The sequence below is a fragment of the Lissotriton helveticus genome, chromosome 4_1 (assembly GCF_964261635.1).
Source record: "Lissotriton helveticus chromosome 4_1, aLisHel1.1, whole genome shotgun sequence".
Lineage (NCBI taxonomy): Eukaryota > Metazoa > Chordata > Amphibia > Caudata > Salamandridae > Lissotriton > Lissotriton helveticus.
This window is the reverse complement of record NC_136063.1, coordinates 1861910443-1861928527: the sequence shown is the minus strand read 5'-3', so window position 1 is coordinate 1861928527 and position 18085 is coordinate 1861910443. Positions and strand designations below refer to the sequence as shown.

Below are 18085 nucleotides of genomic sequence, written 5' to 3'. Positions count from 1 at the left end.
GATGCCCGTCCAAGACTCTGTGGGGTCTGATAATGAGTCAACCCAACATCAGTCTCAGTAATATCCTCATCCCTGCACAGTACCATGAGCAGTCGGTAGCATGGGCTGCATAGACCTGGTCCAGGGCCGCAGCAGCAGCAAGTCACCTGTTGTGAAAGTGGAAACCGTAGATGCAATGTCCACTAAAACTCAACACACCCACCCCAAGCCAGCCACACCCATACCTGTTGCTGGATGGTGCAGCAATTGCAGACAAGTGGAACATCCACAGAAAACTATCCGGCTCAATGAAAGATGTGCTGCAACTGTGGCAAACCCAACATCTAGCCAAAGTTTGCCAGTGAGGGCTGAGGGGCCTTTGGGCACAAGGAAGTACAACAATGGTGAAAAACATTCGACAGCTTTCACAGAGTGACCCTGAAAACCAGAGCACAGATCCACGTAACCCATGGCAAGGCAGCCATTGAGATGAGGCACCTTCAAAAGACACAGGAAGTCACAAGTGATCAAATAAGCCCATGCACTGTGAAACGCCATAAAAGTCTGCAGCTTTCAGGGATGGCCACTTATTGCAGTCAGTTCATCCACAATCTATCGAGCATCACAGAACTGCTCAGGGCACTGACAAAGGCTGATGCTAAATGGTCCTAGGGCTGCCAGGAAGAAGGAGGGCTCCACCACATCAAGTCGGGGCTCCTCAGCAAAACAACAATGGCCAACTTTGACACTAAGTAAAGGATGGAGGTAATTGTCAATGCCAGCTTGGTGGGCCTGGGAGCTGTGCTTACACAAGAAGTCGACTCGGGACAAAAGGCACCCATTGGCTTCGCCATCAGAGCTCTCTCCCACATGGAAGCCAGGTATGCCCAGATCGACAGGGATGCCCTTGCCATGAAGTGGGCCTGTAGACACTTCCATCTGTATCTGTGTTCTCTGTGTGGTTGGCCCTTCCGAATATTCGCAGACCAGCAAATGGCTGTCCCACTGTTCAAGGGCACAGCGCCACATGCTCCGCCAAGGATTGAACACTGGGTGATTCAGCTGCAGCACTATTAATTTGATTTGGTATACAAACAAGGCTCCAGGAACTCAGCCAACTTCTTGTCTCAACCTCCACCACAAGAACATTACAGACCTGGACTCGATGAAGGCCAGGCGGAGGCATACATATGAATGGTGAGCCCAGGAGCATGCCCAAGAGCGTTACGTCTTCAAAAGATCAGTCAGGTGACTGCTGATGATATGGTACTCACAAAGGTCATAGCAATGTTAAATAAAGGGGCCTGGAACACATTCCTGCAGGATGCCAACCAGTGCGGTGGCACTGACAAAAAATGGCTGATGCAACTCTGGAGAGTTAGGTATGAGATGAGCTTCACCCCAGATAGCCTTGTGCTACGGGGACACTGCATAGCTATACCGCAAGGTCTAACATAGTGGTTGGCTCAGCTCACTCATAGAGGGCATCAAGGGACAGTCAAGACCAAGAACCATCTATGAGGGAAAGTGTGGTTCCTCACATTAAAAGTCATCATGGATGACCTCGTGAGGGAATGCAAAACATACCAGATCACTGGCAGACCCTAAACGCCAGCTCCAGTACTTACAAAGGAACCAACTGACACCCCATGGAAGAAAGTCGGCCCCAATTTTGTCAGTTTCCCTCATGAGAGAATCACCATGGTGCTAGTGGGCAGCCACTCTAAATATAACATTGTGAACTGATTGAATTAACAGCATTCAACAGTGTTGTCCCTGTACTGGAGAAGGTCTTAGGTGTGTTTTTAGAAAAAAGCAGTACCGATAATGGTCCATCTTTTCAAGGACTCTAGTTCCAGGCATTCCGCCAACACCTGTGCATTTGGCATTGATGGATTACCCCACAGTGGCTGCAGGCCAATGGCGATGTCGAGAGCTGCCTGCGCACATTGAACAAGGAACTGATGATTGCTGTGCATGAAGGCAAAAAACCCTTTAAACAGCCTACATAGATTCCTGCAGGAGTATCGAGGAACACCTCATTGCATGGCTCAGTGTGCTTCCTGGTCTCACATGTGAATAGTGTAGAGACGGGATGCGATTCCAGTGCAGCCAGGTGATCCCCTCATGAGTATGACCTGGAGGGCACCGAAGCCAGGTGAGCAAAGAATAACATGAGGGCCAGCCTGAAGAGGTATGCAGGCGACCACTATCTGCAACCTGGGGATCAGGGGCTCCTCAATGACCTTTGACCACGGAGAAAATTCTGCACACCCTAAGAGCCAGGAGCGTGGGAGATAACAATGGTGGATGGTAACTGCCTGCATGAGGCAGAAACAGTGACCCGGAATGTGTGGTTGTTCAAGAAGGTGGAAGCCAAAGAGGGAGGTGAGAAGGATACTGAAGGGGGCCAAGAGGAAGAGGACAGAGGAAGGGGCTTCCAGCCAGCAATTGAAGAACGACCAATCACTGGATAGAGACAGTAATGAAAGTTGAATAACAAGCTTCCAGACCGACGCAAGCCAAGACAAAGTATCCAACAGTTTCTGGAGCCAGCACTACAACCTACGCCCAAACCTTCAGACAAACCTGAATCTCAATGACTTTGTGTGCTGACCATAGTCCTGAGAATCAGAGTAAGTGGGTAGTAGGTGTAGTGAGCCACCCGGACACTATACCCGACCGCAGATCCAGACGCATTTCACCATCTGGCCGTAGGTTATTTAAAAAAAAGGGCTAACGACCACTCTGGGTCTTTGCCCACACTAGTATACCTGAGTGTTGACTCCATTATTTATAATGCATTGACCACCTCAGATATTTTCAAGACAGGCATCGCCACAGTTATCAAGATGTACATTACCCTGACTCGTTACCAAGAAACCATTCCCTCATGTTGTACTATGTTTGTCACCACTGAGTCTTTTCTTTCTGGTTTAGTTCCAAGTCCAAACTCTGTTCTCGTCCCATCCCTTCAAATCTCTCCCCCAAAAAATGTGCCATAATTCTCTTTTTAACTTTTTCTAGGCAATGGGTTTCTTTATTATGAGGTACAGACTTCCCTACACTACCCTTCAATTAGGTTAACACATTGTATTCTTCTGCTAATCTTCCAATATTATGAACAAAAAGACAGATAGATTAAACCGTATTTGAGACACAGTAACATCAGCATAAATAAATCTGCCGTTTTGTTCCGCAAATAAGCACCCATGTAGATTTGTTAGTTCCTTGTTATGATGTACATTTTCCTTATTGAAACAAATGCAGCACACTCCGGGAATTCACCTTTTGTGGGTTCCTGTCCTACACCTATTATCCATGTGTTGTTTATAGGTACGGCTGAAGTCTTGGAAGAACATTCATTAAGGTTGCTCTTGTTCTTTTTTTATTGCTAGCAACATATGCTCTATGATCGTAAGAACACTAATGGATGAAGATGATATCACGTCATTTTTATGTTTAAGTCAATAGGAACATAGAACCTTTAAGGAGTATATCATAAGAACCATGAACTATGCGCTCATGATTGAAGATAAATCTGTGTAGAAAATGTTGCATTCTAGCTATGGTCTTGAGGCAGATTTGCATAAAACTGTTGCTGTATAAGTGACTGGAGTCTTTAAAGTTTTTTTGATGACCTGTTCTTTCTTCTATTTTGAGACCCAAAGATGCCTCTTACAAGTTTCTCTTACCTCTTCAAATGTTTCTTCAAATTCTGTTGCATATGGCATGTTGAGCTCCTTTTCTGTTTTTGCTAAACTTCTATGTACCTTCACACACTCCAAATTGTAATTACTTTGCTCTACTGCTTCTACGCTCCTACTACTGCCTGGGATAGGGGCATGTGTAGTTTTCTAAGCTAGCAAATAAAAACATGAGTTAGTCTATAGAGGTAATAAACTCACAGTTTACCTCCTACTTCAAGTAGGTGGTAAACCATTCGGAAATGGGAAGGGGTCCCCGTTTGTGAATGGGTGCTCAAATATTTTTTGAGAGCAGGCAGTGGTCCCAGGGACCACTTCCTGCCCTTACAAATTGAAACTGAAACGTTTCATTTTTCTTTTTTAAATGCATCCTATTTTCCTTTAAGGAAAACGGGCTACATTTAAAAAAAAAAACTGCTTTATTGACAAAGCAGTCTCAGAGATGGTGGTCTTCTAACACCAGCAGGCCATCATCCCTGGGAGTGCTAGCCATTCCCAGTGGGGTAGCAAATTGCGACAGCCTCATTAATATTCATGAGGCGTGCACTTTGCGACCCCATAGGGAATCGCAAACAGTGTCTGAGACACTGTTGTACATTGATTGAGTTTTGCGACTCAAAAATTGCGACTTGCAATTTGTCGCAATTTGCGAGACGCAAAATTCATTGGTCGTACATCTAGCCCAAAATATTTATTGTTTTTGTTCAATATACACTTTCACTTCATTTATCAAATATGTGGCTACGTTACAGGTCCATTGTCAGTCCTAATTGGGCCAGACACCAGCCTTACAATCCAAATCAGGTTTGCAAGATCTTCTTTAACTGGACGGGTCAGGATTCCTTCACACAGACACTTTGCTATGGAGCAGGTGTAGTATTCGGGTGAAATATTGGACAAAACATGCAAGTATCAATGCAGAAACACTAATTAGTGAATGTTATTGCCACAATATCCCTTAATCAAATGTATTTCTGCCCACACCACAGCGATTCAGTGGGTGATTTCTGTTAGATTCCAGGATAAAACAAAAAGAGTTGTGATTTTACAACTAGTCTGTTACACTATTTCACAGGTTTTCCTATGGCTATTTAAAAAAATATAGTAAAACTCATTTTCATCTTTAAATCTAGGTCAGAATGTATTTAATTATTTGTGCTATTTCTGTACAGTGTGCCCCGTAGAATTCCATTGATAATTATTTCTTTTCACATTTTATTTCTGCAAATAGAATTTTTTTTCCTGTGGGGAAGGCCTTTCTCCTATGCCCCCACCAAAATCGGCGGTAATATATTTCCATTTCCATCCTGGAAAGGCATTTACATCAACCCTGGGCTAGAGTAAAATACGACCATTTCCAGGCAACAGAGTAAACAATGAGGAGTCTGTGAATGCCCACAAACGTCCTTGTTTGTGAGCATTCACAACCTTCCGAGCTTTGCCAGTCCTTGAAAGCACCCAGGAACACCTATATTGTTCCCCATTGTCCATGCATTTATGAATGCATGCATCTCCGCAATCATGGTGGTGGTCTTCGCACCCATAAAAAGTCTTACGCTTGACAGGATCCATTTGTGAACTCCTAACAGGCATACGTTTGTGAGCAGGCCCCATCGCATATGTCCACATTTTGGACCTCTAAATATTTTTTAAGTGACACTTTATGAGCTATAAAGTGTCATGGGTGATACAGGTGACTAATTGGTAAACCTGGGCGTAGTACTATGCTACGCTCATGGAGCGAGCGTAGTTTGCGCTACTACGTACTACGCGAATTGAACGTAGCACAGTACAAAAACGCATAGCGTAGCGGGCATTTTTTGCTTGCTCGCGGTCCTCAACGTCAAGTTGGTGACCGCGAGCGAGAAATATCAACATCCCGGCAAGACTTTTTCCTCGTTCGCGATCAGCAACATCAAGTTGCCGATCATGAGCATGGAAAAGAAACCTTCCGGCGAGATTCTCAAAGCAGGGAGGTCAGGTTTCTCATTGGAAGTAGTCGCGTATGCTCGAGACCGCTCGCGATGAGAAACTACCAGTCCACGTTGAGAAAGCTGCCGCTTGAGTACAAATCTACTTGAGCGGTCGAAAACGACTGCTTGCACTGTGCAAGATGCCGTTTGCAATGATTGCACAGTGCGGACAAGCATCCAGCACTGTGCAATCAGTGTGAATTGCATTTCCCTACCGCACTACGCAGTTCGCGTAGCTACGCGAAGCGTGCAAATTGCACTTTGCATAGATACGCGTAGCGCTACTACACAAATTACGCCCAGGGTTACGAATTAGGGGATCAATTCATGCAAAGTCTCGTTCAATATTACTTTGTTACTTTTTATTTGGTACTCAGCTCTGCCTTTGGGTACTTTTTTCTGCCTTCAATTACTCACGTCTACTTATTAATAAGATGGTTCATTCGAATGTTCACTGCCATGTTAAATAAATACTTTTTCCTTGTTGACTATTTGTTTATGATATTGCTTTTGCCTTCTATGTCTATACAACTTGTGTCCCAGTACACTTTTGTAATCTTGTGCTAAATTTCAGTTCTGCCATCTGGTTCGAACAATGAGTTATTTCCCAATGCACCATTGTTCCAATCTCTTTTCCTTTTCACTTCATGTTCTTGGAATTTTCTGTCTTATGTCTCTGTCTTCAAATCTTATCATTAATTCCTGGGTATTATGCAGATCTTATTTTTCTCCCTGGTGACAATCATTGTGCATTGGCCTTTATTTAAAAATCTCTATTCGTGTTTTTCTAATTTTATTTACTCTAAGTTTCAAGAATTTATGAACAGGTTTATTGTTGGCATCATTTTAACTATTTACAATTTTTGTAGAATATATTGTCTATTCATTATTAAAAAGTAAAATTAAAGTAATAATATCTGTTTCCCAAATTTTCTTTCAGTTGTGGTTCCCCGCTGGCATATGTGGCTGCAGATTCAAAGCCGGAGGAAGACATTCTGAATTACACATTTTCACAACATTGATTTCCAAAGCTTCGAAACTCAGCATCAAAAGTATCCGTTCTCATAAGGGGATTCCTCAAAGCCATCACACACAGGCCATTGCAGGTGGATCCTCTGATGGTGTTATCTTATGGCCTCACCATGTTATGGAAACTGTGAAAGTGACCTCTTTTGGCAAGTGCAGTCTGAAGCATAGAAACATGCATGAGAAAATCAAATCAATACCACCTGCGAGAAGGATTTACATTATAAAGGCCTGACCTAACCTGGTTTTGCCAGAAAGAATATGAAACATTTGTTCCAACATGAGACACATGGACGACACTGTGAAAAACCAGATACATGCCAGGACAAAAGCCGGCACTTGGAAAACTACATCTACCACGTTAACTTGACAATTTGCTGGGTTTTCCTCAATAAGCTATAGTATCTTAAATTATATGACAGCTTTTTATGATATACCTGTGTGATTTATTTTTAAATTAAGATGCATGGAAATGTGAGTAATAATACCGACAATTGTGAGGTAGACCCTGGTTTCTTAAACTTTTTGTATGCAATCACCTACACCATCCTGCTGGTTCCGGGATTGATAGGGAACGTGTTAGCTTTGTGGGTCTTCTACGCCTATGTCAAAGAGACTAAAAGAGCTGTGATATTTATGATCAATTTGGCTATTGCTGACTTGGCGCAAGTGCTCTCCTTGCCGCTGCGCATATTCTACTACCTGCACCACACCTGGCCGTTCGGCGAGTTTCTGTGCATGTTGTGTTTCTATCTCAAGTACGTCAATATGTATGCCAGCATCTACTTCTTGGTGTGCATCAGCATAAGACGCTTCCTGTTTGTCATGTACCCCTTCAGGTACAGCCACTGCAAGCGCATGTTTGATGTGTACATCAGCATTGCCGGATGGGTTGTGGTTTGTGTCAGCTGCTTGCCCTTTCCTCTTTTGAGAATTAATAGTCACAATGGAACAAAAGATGAGGTCTGCTTTGTAGACCTTCCTGTGAAAGACATTGGTGTTTTCTATTCCGTTTTAATGGTCACCATGGCCGAGATCTTCGGGTTCATAACACCACTTGTAATAGTCGTATACTGCTCATGGAAGACAATTACCTCCTTGCAAGAACCTCAGCCAATAGCCCACGACCTTGGAGAGAAAAAGAAAGCCTTGAAGATGATTTTAACGTGCTCTGTGGTGTTCCTGATCTGTTTTGCGCCGTACCACTTCAGTTTCCCCCTTCACTTCTTGGCAAAGTCAAATAAAATCAGAGACTGTTCACAGAAAAAGGCAATATTGACATTTCACCCGGTGGCTTTGTGTCTGGCCAGTTTGAACTCCTGTTTAGACCCCATCATTTACTACTTTACGACAGATGAATTTAGAAGAAGACTTTCACGGCAGGAAATGCAGGATGTTGAGCTACAGACAGAACTGTACTGTGATGAGGGTACCCGAAAAAAATCTTTCAAGGGCTGAGTGGAAGGGTCATTGATGTACTGCCACTCTGACATGACAATGTGGGCCAAGTGAGGACAACCTCAAAGTATAAAAGTACTACTTATCTACAACGTGAGAGCACTTTCTTTAAAGATATTTGTGGCTTTTAACTTATGTGTTTGGAATAAAATATTTCTATTACCATAGTGTTGTTACTATGATAGATATCAGGTATGGTGCAGAAAGGTATGTCATATGTTATTTTATGTTGTTATGCATTGCTTAATTTGTCAAATCATTAGCGCTGGTGCACAAAGATCTGCACTGCAGCCCATGGCAAGCGCAACTAAATATCGGCTCACTGAATACCAGGGCTGGTAGTCTTGAACCCACCGCATTTCTATATATTACTCTACCAAACACTCCCTGCCCCTTATCACACTCTTGCATATTCCTGCTTTCTCCCTTTAGGACAGTTTTACCTCTTTCTCTTCCTCCATCTTTCCACTTAGTTTGTTTTTCCCTCTAGTGCTCTAGATAAACATATCATGAGGAAAATAAGTGAATGTCCCCAAAAATGTTTTCCGGTGGGTCTACTGGCAACCAGCAGCTCAAATTAAGCATTGATGTTATGTTAAGTTATGTTATATTGTTGGGCTGAACTTCTTGCAAAGAAATATGATGCAGCTAGAGTAGTTTCTTCCAGAGTCCACAATCGGCCCACTCATTTTGAGACAGAACACATGTTGCTGACCAAATGTCCGCAAGTGAGCGTTTGACCAAAAAGGACACCTGGATAGACTGAACTTTATGAAAACCGATTAGATCAATCAGAGGTTGCAGTAAAACATCTCAGAGAAAAAAATGGCAATATGGTGACAATCGCATGGGAAGGCTGGGGCTGTAGGAAATCAGTACTGTCGATACTGGTGAAGATGTCTAGCCTCTTCAGAAGGATGGGTCATCAGTGCCATTAAAGACCATGAAATTAAATGAAATGAAAAAGGAACTTGGTTAAGCGCACTGTGGCCAAGCGGCTTCCTGGCGCTGGGGACTTGACTAGACTCACAGAGGGGACCCAGGGAGGCTAACAGGGAAATGCCTGGGAAAACAGAAAAGTTTTGAGGGCTTTACGGAAATGGGTGTAGATGGGAATAGATCGGATGGAAAGAGGAAGACTGTTCCAGAACCGTGGGGCCAACACCGAAAAACGGGTGCCCCCAGTTCTGGATTTACGGAAGCGGGGAACATGCAGAAGGGAAAGGGAAGAGGAACGGAGAGTGCGACTGGGGGCGTGAGGGGTGATGAGAGATCTGATAAAAAGGGGAGCTGAGCGGGTGTGGGCCCGAAAGGCCAGGCAGGCCAGTTTGAAAAAAGATCTGAGGTGCACAGGGAGCCAATGGAGGGACTTAAGTGCAGGGGTAATGTGGGAAGATTTGGGGAGACGGAGAATGAGGCGGGCTGCCTGATTTTGAATGGCCTGAAGGCGGCGGGTTTCATAAGTGATCAGAGCCATGACGATGGTTTTAAGGGCGTCCGACGAGAAAAAACGGGAAATCTTACGAATAAGATGGAGGGACAAAAAACAAGAGGATACGACGGAGCTGATTTGGGCATGCATGGACAGGTCATGGCTGACCTTGATGCCCAGGGTTCGAACAGAGGGAACCGGTGAAGGGGGGGAGCCGAAGGAAGGGGGCCGGTGGAGCGAGGACCAAGGGTTTGAGGGACCACCCGTGAGGACAAGCTCCGTCTTGTCAGGATTGAGCTTCAAATGATTGATGCTCATCCATTCGGAAAGTGGAACAGAACTTAGGGAGGGAATCAGAAGGGGAGGAAAGATCGAAAACGAGCTGGAAGTCATCCGCGTAGTTATACACAGAGACCCCCAGCTCGAGAAGAGAGATGATAAGAGGGTGGATATAAAGATTGAAAAGAAGAGGGGAAAGGGAAGAACCTTGGGGGACCCCACAGGTAACCGAGCGAGGAGGAGCGGAGAAACCTGAGAGGTGGACCGCTTGGGACCTGCCTTGAAGAAAGGACGCAAGCCAAAAGAGGGCAGCGCCCCGTATGCCCGCTGCGCTGACACGGTCGAGAAGGATGGAATGATCGACCGTGTCAAACGCAGCGGACAAATCGAGGAGAACCAAGGCTTGGGGGAGATTGATGTCAGCTTTCCCCTTAAGTTTGTCCAGGACCACGAGGACCACAGTCTCCGTGGAATGACCTGGGCAAAAACCCGCCTGATGGGAGGCCAGGAGGTGGTTCTCTTCGATATAGGTGGACAGACAAGATGTAACATAGCTTTCAAGGATCTTGCCAAGATAAGGGAGAAGAGAGATAGGCCTAAAGTTAGGAAGAAGTGAGGGATCTAGTCCAGTTTTTTTAAGAATGGGAAGAACTATAGCTGATTTGAAAGGTGAAGGAACAGAACCCAGGGCCAGCGAAGCGTTCAGAAGGGCAAGTGGAGGGGCAGGGCAGCCAGTAAAGAGAGTTCTGAGGATCCGTGCAGGAGCACAGTCCGCCGGGGAGCCAGACTTGACTTTTATAAGCAGGTTAAGAAAACGGTCCAGGGTAATGGGTGGAAAATGATCCAGAGAAGAGGAGGACGATGGAAGAGAACAGGAGAAACCAGGTTGAAGCACAGTAGGAATATTGGCCTTTATGTTGGCGATCTTGTCAATAAAGTAATCATTGAGTGAAGAGCAAAGGATCTGAGATGGAACAAGACTAGTGCTGGTGCGGTCAGAGGTGGCGAGATTGTGAACCAAGGAAAAGATTTCTCGAGATTTATTAGCAGAAAGGGCAGCTCTCTCAGAAAAGTATTTGGTTTTTGCCGTGAGGATCGCTCGTTTATAATCATTGAGGAGGAGTCTATATTTGGCGCGGAGAGTGGGACAATAGTTCCGTCTCCAATGACGTTCCGACCGCCTAAGATCGAGTTTGAGAGCTTTAAGCTCAGTAGTAAACCATTTGTGCGCGTCATAGGGGCGGACGGCTTTAACCTTCTTGAGCGGGGCGACCTGATCGCAAGAAAAAGAGAGCCAGGTGCTAATGGAATCTGCCTGAGAATCCAAAGAGAGATCGGTAAGATCGGGAGCTGAGGAAGCCAGGGAGAGTGAGAGAGAATTAAGGTCAGTCTGGTTCCAACTACGAGCCAGAATATTTTTGGGTAGCGGGAACTTGTCGGCCGAGCCCAGGAGAATGGAAAATTATATCATAGAGTGGTCCGAGCAGACGCAGGGGAGTCTAGAGGGGGATGAAACGTCGCAGCGTGATGACCAAATTTGTTCCAGGATGTGACCCTGGACGTGAGTGGGGGCCGAGACATGGGATGAGCAGTTCAAACACTGAAGGGTAGCAGAAAAGTCTTTAGAAGACAGATCTTCCCTGGGGTCATGTGGCCAGTAGTTAAAATCACCAAGCAGGAGAACCGAAGAGTTGTTGACCACCAACGTAGCCAAAAGATCCTGTAGAGCAGCTACATATGAAGGCATGACTTGAGGGGGGCGATACATAAGGACTACGGTAAGAGGTACGGAAAGATTAAAAGATCGGGCTACCAAGTAGTCCACGTTAGGTATAGGGGGATGAGCAAGAAGTTGGAATTTCAAGGTGGAACAGATAATCATCGCCACACCTCCCCCAACCTTACCATCCGGACGGTCTGCTCGGAGGGCATAGTAGGTGTCAGGGAGAATGGCCACAAGATCCGGAAGGGAGTCCGTGGAGAACCAGGTCTCAGTAAGAAATAAAAAGTCTGGGGAGTCTGTGGTCAGAAGATTAAAAAGTTCCGTCTGGTGCTTGACAGCAGAGCGGGTATTAAGCAGATAAGCGGAAGCTGCCGAGGGAACGAAGAAGGGCGAGTGATAGGGGAAGGATCAGAAGGAGGAGAGGTAGGGCTGTGGATGGAAGAGAGCAAACAGGGAGGGCGGGGGACAAGGATACCAAGAGAGTCAAGACGATGCAACAAAGAGGGGGAAGGAAGGGAAGTTGCAGGATATGCAGAGAGTTGAGCCGAGGAGTAAACCAGAGAATGGACAGAGTCTGTGGCCCCTGGTCCCGGCCCGTCGAGGACTGGCGCAGACGGGCTTGCCTTCGGCGCGCCCGCCCGCTGCGTGGACGGGAAGGTGTCCGCATTTTATCCCGTGTGAGGCGGGTGGGAAGCGTCCAACTACTGGACCGCAACCCAATTGTTCCCCATGAATAGGTCGAACAAGACTTTACCCGAAGTGTCTCCCATATCATGAATTTAAGCAGGAAAAAATATTTGAAAAGTAATGCGGTTATGGTAAATGGTCTGAGGCAAAAGCCAGAATGATGACTATCGATATTAAGAGGAATTTTAGAAACTGTTGAAAATTGTGTGCAGACATATTTCTCCATTATTTTGTAAGAGAGCACTAACTTGGTGACTGGGCTGTAATTTTATTTTATATATATATTTTTTATTAGGATCTAAATATTACATTAACATAAATGTAAATATAAATATAAATTCGAGGTAATATTCATCGTAAATCAGCATACAAGTGATAAATAAATAAAGATATACATTCGTATTTCATATTATGTAGCTTAATAAATACATGAGACATAGCATGTTACCAAAAACGGTTATCAAACAAAGTGCATGGGCCATAAATACTAAAAAAACAGTTGACTTAAAGGCATATAAAAATTTAAGATGACACATAAAGTGCCTAACAAACAGATGCAAGAGAAGAGCTTAGATAGTATTTCCTGACAAGATTGAGTCAGCTGATAATTCCTCCAGCATGCTCTTCAAAGTCATCAAAGAAATTGCTGAACCTCCAGGAGCACTGCTCCTGAATCCTACCCAAGGTTTTTGTGATGATATATCCCTCTACTTCGGGGAGAAAGTCTTGAAAATCTTTCACAAGCTCTCCCCTTCAGAGGAAACTGAGCCAGCTGCAGAATTAGCTCTGGCACCCTTACCTTCTATGCCTGCTTTGGCATTGTTCCCTTCTATCACAGTCCCTCGCATAAAGAAACTCTTACTTGGCCTCAAATTCGGCGCTCCCACGGATCCTTGCAGGGTGTCCACACTCAGACTTGCTCCCGAACTTACAGCCAATTTCCTGTGCAAAATCTTCAATAATATTCTTTTATCTGGGCAATATCCGAACATCTGGAAGGAAGCCACTGTCTCACCTCTTCTTAAGAAGCACAATGCCAACTCTTTATAGTCAAAGAACTATAGGCCTATCGCCCGCCTCCCTGCCCCCGCCAAAATGCTGGAAAAATCCATCAACGTCGAGCTTATGAAATATATTGAAACTCAAGACATCTTGGACAGCTCTCAGAATGGTTTTCGGGCAGTTCATAGCACTGAATCCACCTTGTTAGCAGCTTCGGACTGTATCCGCATGCAGGACGACTGGCAGATCAGCGGTGTTAAATCTGCTTGACCTCTCAGCTGCATTTGACACCATCTCGCCAGTTTGCATGCTTCAGCGACTGCTGGAAGCAGGAGTCACTGGGAGGGCCTTGCAGCTTCTTCAGTCCTTTATGTATGGCAGAACCAATGTCATCATTTACGGTGGGTTCAAAGCCAAGGCCTTCAGCCTTCCATGTAGGGTCCTCCAGGGCTCTTCGCTCAGCCCCACTCTTTTTAATCTTTATGTGACCCCCCTAGGCTTCGTTGGTAAGATCTTTTGGCTTTCAGGTACTCTCCTATGCGGATGACAAGCAAAACCTAATTTCCATCACTAATGATTTGCAGCTGGTTGTCCAAATGTTCAATCAATGTATGACCAGCATGATACAATGGATGAAGGACAACTCTCTTAAAATTAACATGGATAAAACCGAAGTCTTGGTTTTATGCCCTCAAACCTCGATTTGGCCTACCGCCTGGTGGTCCAAAATCTGCGGTCCTCTTCCTGTCCCAGTGACAATGGGCAAAAATCTGGGAGTCATTTTTGATGAGGGCCTGTCTCTTGATGCCCAGGTGAATCGCACAGTTAGTGCCTGCTTCTATATTCTTAAAATTCTGAAGAAAGTGCTGCCCGTACATTCCCTCTGAGCTACATCGGACCACCATCATTGCTCCAGTTACCTCTCGGTTAGACTATTGCAATGCATTATACCTCGATGTCAGCATAGGGTCTCTGAATAAGCTTCAGTTGGTGCAAAACGCTGCAGCAAGGCTTATTCCTAACATCCCTAAACACAAGTCCACCAGGGAAGGAATCTGTGCCTTGCATTGGCTTCCGATCAGGAAGCGCATCACCTTCAAGGCTCTGAACTTGGTGTAAAAAGCTATGCACTGAACAGGCTCATCACATCTTAAAACCTTGTTTCATTGGTACACTCCAGTCAGAAACCTGAGGTCTTCTACTCAGAAAAAAACATGTCTCTCCTAGATTTCGTAGGCTCAAATGGTGTGGCAGCTCATTTTCTGTGACTGCCGCTAAATTCTGGAATTCTTTGCCCGCCTCTATCACTGCGGGGAATTCACTTGAGTCCTTTTGGAAGATATTAAAGACCTGGCTCCTTGCCTCTTAGCTGGCGGGTGCTAGTCTCTCTTTCGTCCCGCCCAGCACCTTGATACCCTTTGGTTTTAGTACACTTTATAAATATTCGTCCTATCCTATATATTCAAACCCTTTAAACTAATCCTCATTCTTCAGATAGGAAATATTGCCTCCAGATTTTTTCAAATTTCTTGACTCCGCCCATTCGTAGTGCATATAGCTGTTCGCTGGTTCTAACTCTCCTCATTTTCTGTAGCCAGTCCATCATTGTAGGAATCACCTGAGTCTGCCAATTTTGAAGTAGATGGGACCGATCTACCGCTGTTGCTATATATACTAATTGTACCCTTCTGTTTGGCTGACCCAGTAACAATTCATACCCCCAGACTCTCAGCCAAGTGGTTGAAGCCAAATTAATCCTCCATTCATTTACAAGATACTGAAATACTTCAGCACAGGATCCCTGAATGGATGAGCAATGACAGATTACATGTGTCCAACTGACCGATGATTGACCTAAATATCGAAAACAGTTGCCAGGGAGACTGGGATAATGTGTTTTAAAAAGGTCAGAGTTCTGTATAGAAGCTATTTAGAGAAATAAAGCATTTGTCGCCAATTAGCCCCGATCAGGACACTACAGTTAAGTATATTACCTTCCTTCGACATCTTTTTTGCTATTTACAAGCCTTCATATTTGTCCTTTTTTGGGCAAGGTCGGGCCTTTCATAGGAGAGAGCATTTTGTTCCATTCCCCCGGCTTTTCCAGTACCCCATCATCGATTAGGGTAAAAACCCCTTCTCTGCTGCTGAGGATCTTGCCTGATCTAAATCAAACAGTATTTTATTGAGTGCTCTAAATGATCCCAAGCGGAGAAAATCATCCTGTATCCGCTGTCTGACTTTCGCAAAATATTGCAATCTGTCTGACAGCAGGGAGTCGAAAATGTTCCACTATCCCACTTTTGAACAATTTTGGGTGCAAGCTTCACCCCTGGTTAAATATCAACGACAGCCAGTGGTTTTGCAGCATTGATCTGGGGGATGGAATATCTCCTATAGAGATTCCCATGCTTCCTAAAGAGCCACTTCAAGCTCTTATAGGGAACTCATTTGGGTAGCTTAACCATCTTTAACACATCCAGAATTTGAAACTCTTTAAAAATTAACAGCATAAATTATTCGGACAAAAACCCTATGCAACTTTGAAATAAACCTAGACATGTATTGTGCCAAGCGCCTTGAGACCCTCCCGGGTGAGTAGTGCGCTATACAAATGGCATGATTGATTGATTGATTGAAGTAGGTAAAGTAGTAATCTTTAAGGTTGGATAGAACTACAGGAAATTGAATAATGGGAGGACCAACATCTTGATTAGGGAGATTCTCCCCAAGATAGTCAATGGGAGAGAATTTCGACAAGAGAATAGATTTTGAACTTTTAAAAGGAGGAGAGCGAAGTTGAGGTCAAACAAATCCTCAATCTTAGATGAGCACCTTATGCCTAGATATCGCTTTGGATGGGGGTTTACACAAACAGCCCCGTCCCGGTGTAAATCATAAGGCTTAGACCCACATAGTATTATTTTTGTTTTTGTCTTGTTAATTTTATACCCTCCCAGTTCCTCATATTAGCAAAACTCTCTAAAGCCTTTTCGTGGGTCACCTTCCTACCATCCAAAATTAACATGATATCATCAGCATTTAGAGTTGCATTATTCATCTGTGGGAGAGGAGGCTGAATGCTCTTATTTCCCCGTTGCTCTAGCCACAGGCTCTATGAAGAAGGCAAATAAAATGGGGAAAGCGGTCACCCCTGCCTTGTGCCCCACAACACCTTTATTTGCCACACTTCAACTTAGTTGATAATGATGCCAGCTTCGGCTTTAGACTACATATTATATATGAGCCTTGTGATCCGGGATGTGATGCCAAATCTGGTTAAGATATTAAATAAAGTTTCCCAGACCACGAAGACAAAAACTTTTTTTGCATCCAGCAGAAGCACCATAGCTTGTATATAATTCACTGCAAAGTAATCCAGAGCTTCCGCCAAGTAGCGAGAATTGGTCCCTAACTGCCGGCCTTCTAGGAAGTTATTCTGATCTGTGTGGATCAATCAGGCAGCTATTGAATTAAATCTCTTGGCGAGCAACTTTGTGATAAATTTATAATCTGTATTTAGCAATGTAATAGGGTGATACAAGTTTGGATCCTCAGCATCCTTACCTTTCTTCAAGAAACCTACAACATTCCCTTTAAGAAAAGAGTATGGTATATCGCCCCCTTGTAGCATTCTATTAGCGAGCGATAAAAGATAATCGGCTAAGACATCAGTAAAAAGATTGAAAAATTCCCCCCGGGAGTCATCTGGGCCACAAGCTTTACCATTTGGGAGATTCCTAATAACCCCTATCAATTCTTCTCCAGAGAAGTGTCGAGACATGTCAACCACCTCTTTGCTAGTTAAAGTTGGAATATTGCAGTCTGCAAAGAATCTACCCAGGGATAGTATGTTGATCGTCTGAATTTGTGCATATATCTGCAGATAATGATCTAACATAATTTCTTCTCTGATTCTCTATTTATAGTTCCTGAGATTGGGAATTTCAGAGCATTTATCCCATTCTTGGCTGCTTATTCCTATGCCTGCCAGGCTAGAAATTTTACTGTAAAGTTGCTTTCCTCATACTATTTGAGCCTGACTAGCCATGGCGCACTTGCATATTATACTTTTCTCATCACCTGTCTAGCGATGTTGAACGCTTTTTTATTAGCCCTAGATGAATTCTTGAGAAAGCTTTCATTGCTCTGCTGTACCTTATGTTATAAAATTGTTTTTGTTTTTTTTTGCTTTTAAACTATTTTCTGCATCTTTGCTTACTACTCTTCCTCTAATAAATGCCTTCATAGCGTCCCATACAATCCCCAATAGTGCAGTGTTGTCATTAGACATAATAAAATTCCCTTATCTCCTCTTTGAGAATTTGCAACCATCCTACCTCCTGTAAATATTGTTTATTGAGCACCCAGGGTCTGGGGCGCATAGAGGGCTTACTCACTCCTAACTCATTGCATGGTCTGAAAACCCAGTATGTATAGTGGTTTGAGTTTTAGAAGTAAAAGTTCTGGAGATTTTTAAAAAGTCTATACGTGAAGAGCTGCAAAATTTCCCTAAAATGCAGGTGTATGAAATTAAGTGGGACAGGCAGCCATCCAGGGATCAACTCAAGCAAGTGTTTCCTTGAAATTCCTGATGACTTTTAACCCCTTTGCTGCTGGCAGGATTTCCCCGCTGTGCTGGGGGGAGGAGGGCGCGCACAGCTCCCTGGTGCTCATGACGAGCTCAGCTCGTCATGAGCCACGGCGCTCCGGTGCTCATGACGAGCTAATCTCGTCATGACCACGCCCGTTCCAATGGAACGCTCAGCACAGCAGGGCAGCATGCGAGCGTTCCATTTAACGGGCGCGGTCATGACGA

At 44.4% G+C, this 18085-nt stretch overlaps 1 protein-coding gene across 1 annotated transcript; it reads left to right on the top strand.

The window, feature by feature from the left end:
- Nucleotides 1-7017: 7017 nt before the first annotated feature.
- Nucleotides 7018-8307, top strand: GPR174 (G protein-coupled receptor 174). Its single transcript, XM_078685924.1, has one exon. The coding sequence runs from the start codon at nucleotides 7148-7150 to the stop codon at nucleotides 8141-8143; it is 996 nt and encodes a 331-aa protein (XP_078542050.1). The 5' UTR covers nucleotides 7018-7147; the 3' UTR covers nucleotides 8144-8307.
- The last annotated feature ends 9778 nt before the right edge of the window (nucleotides 8308-18085 follow it).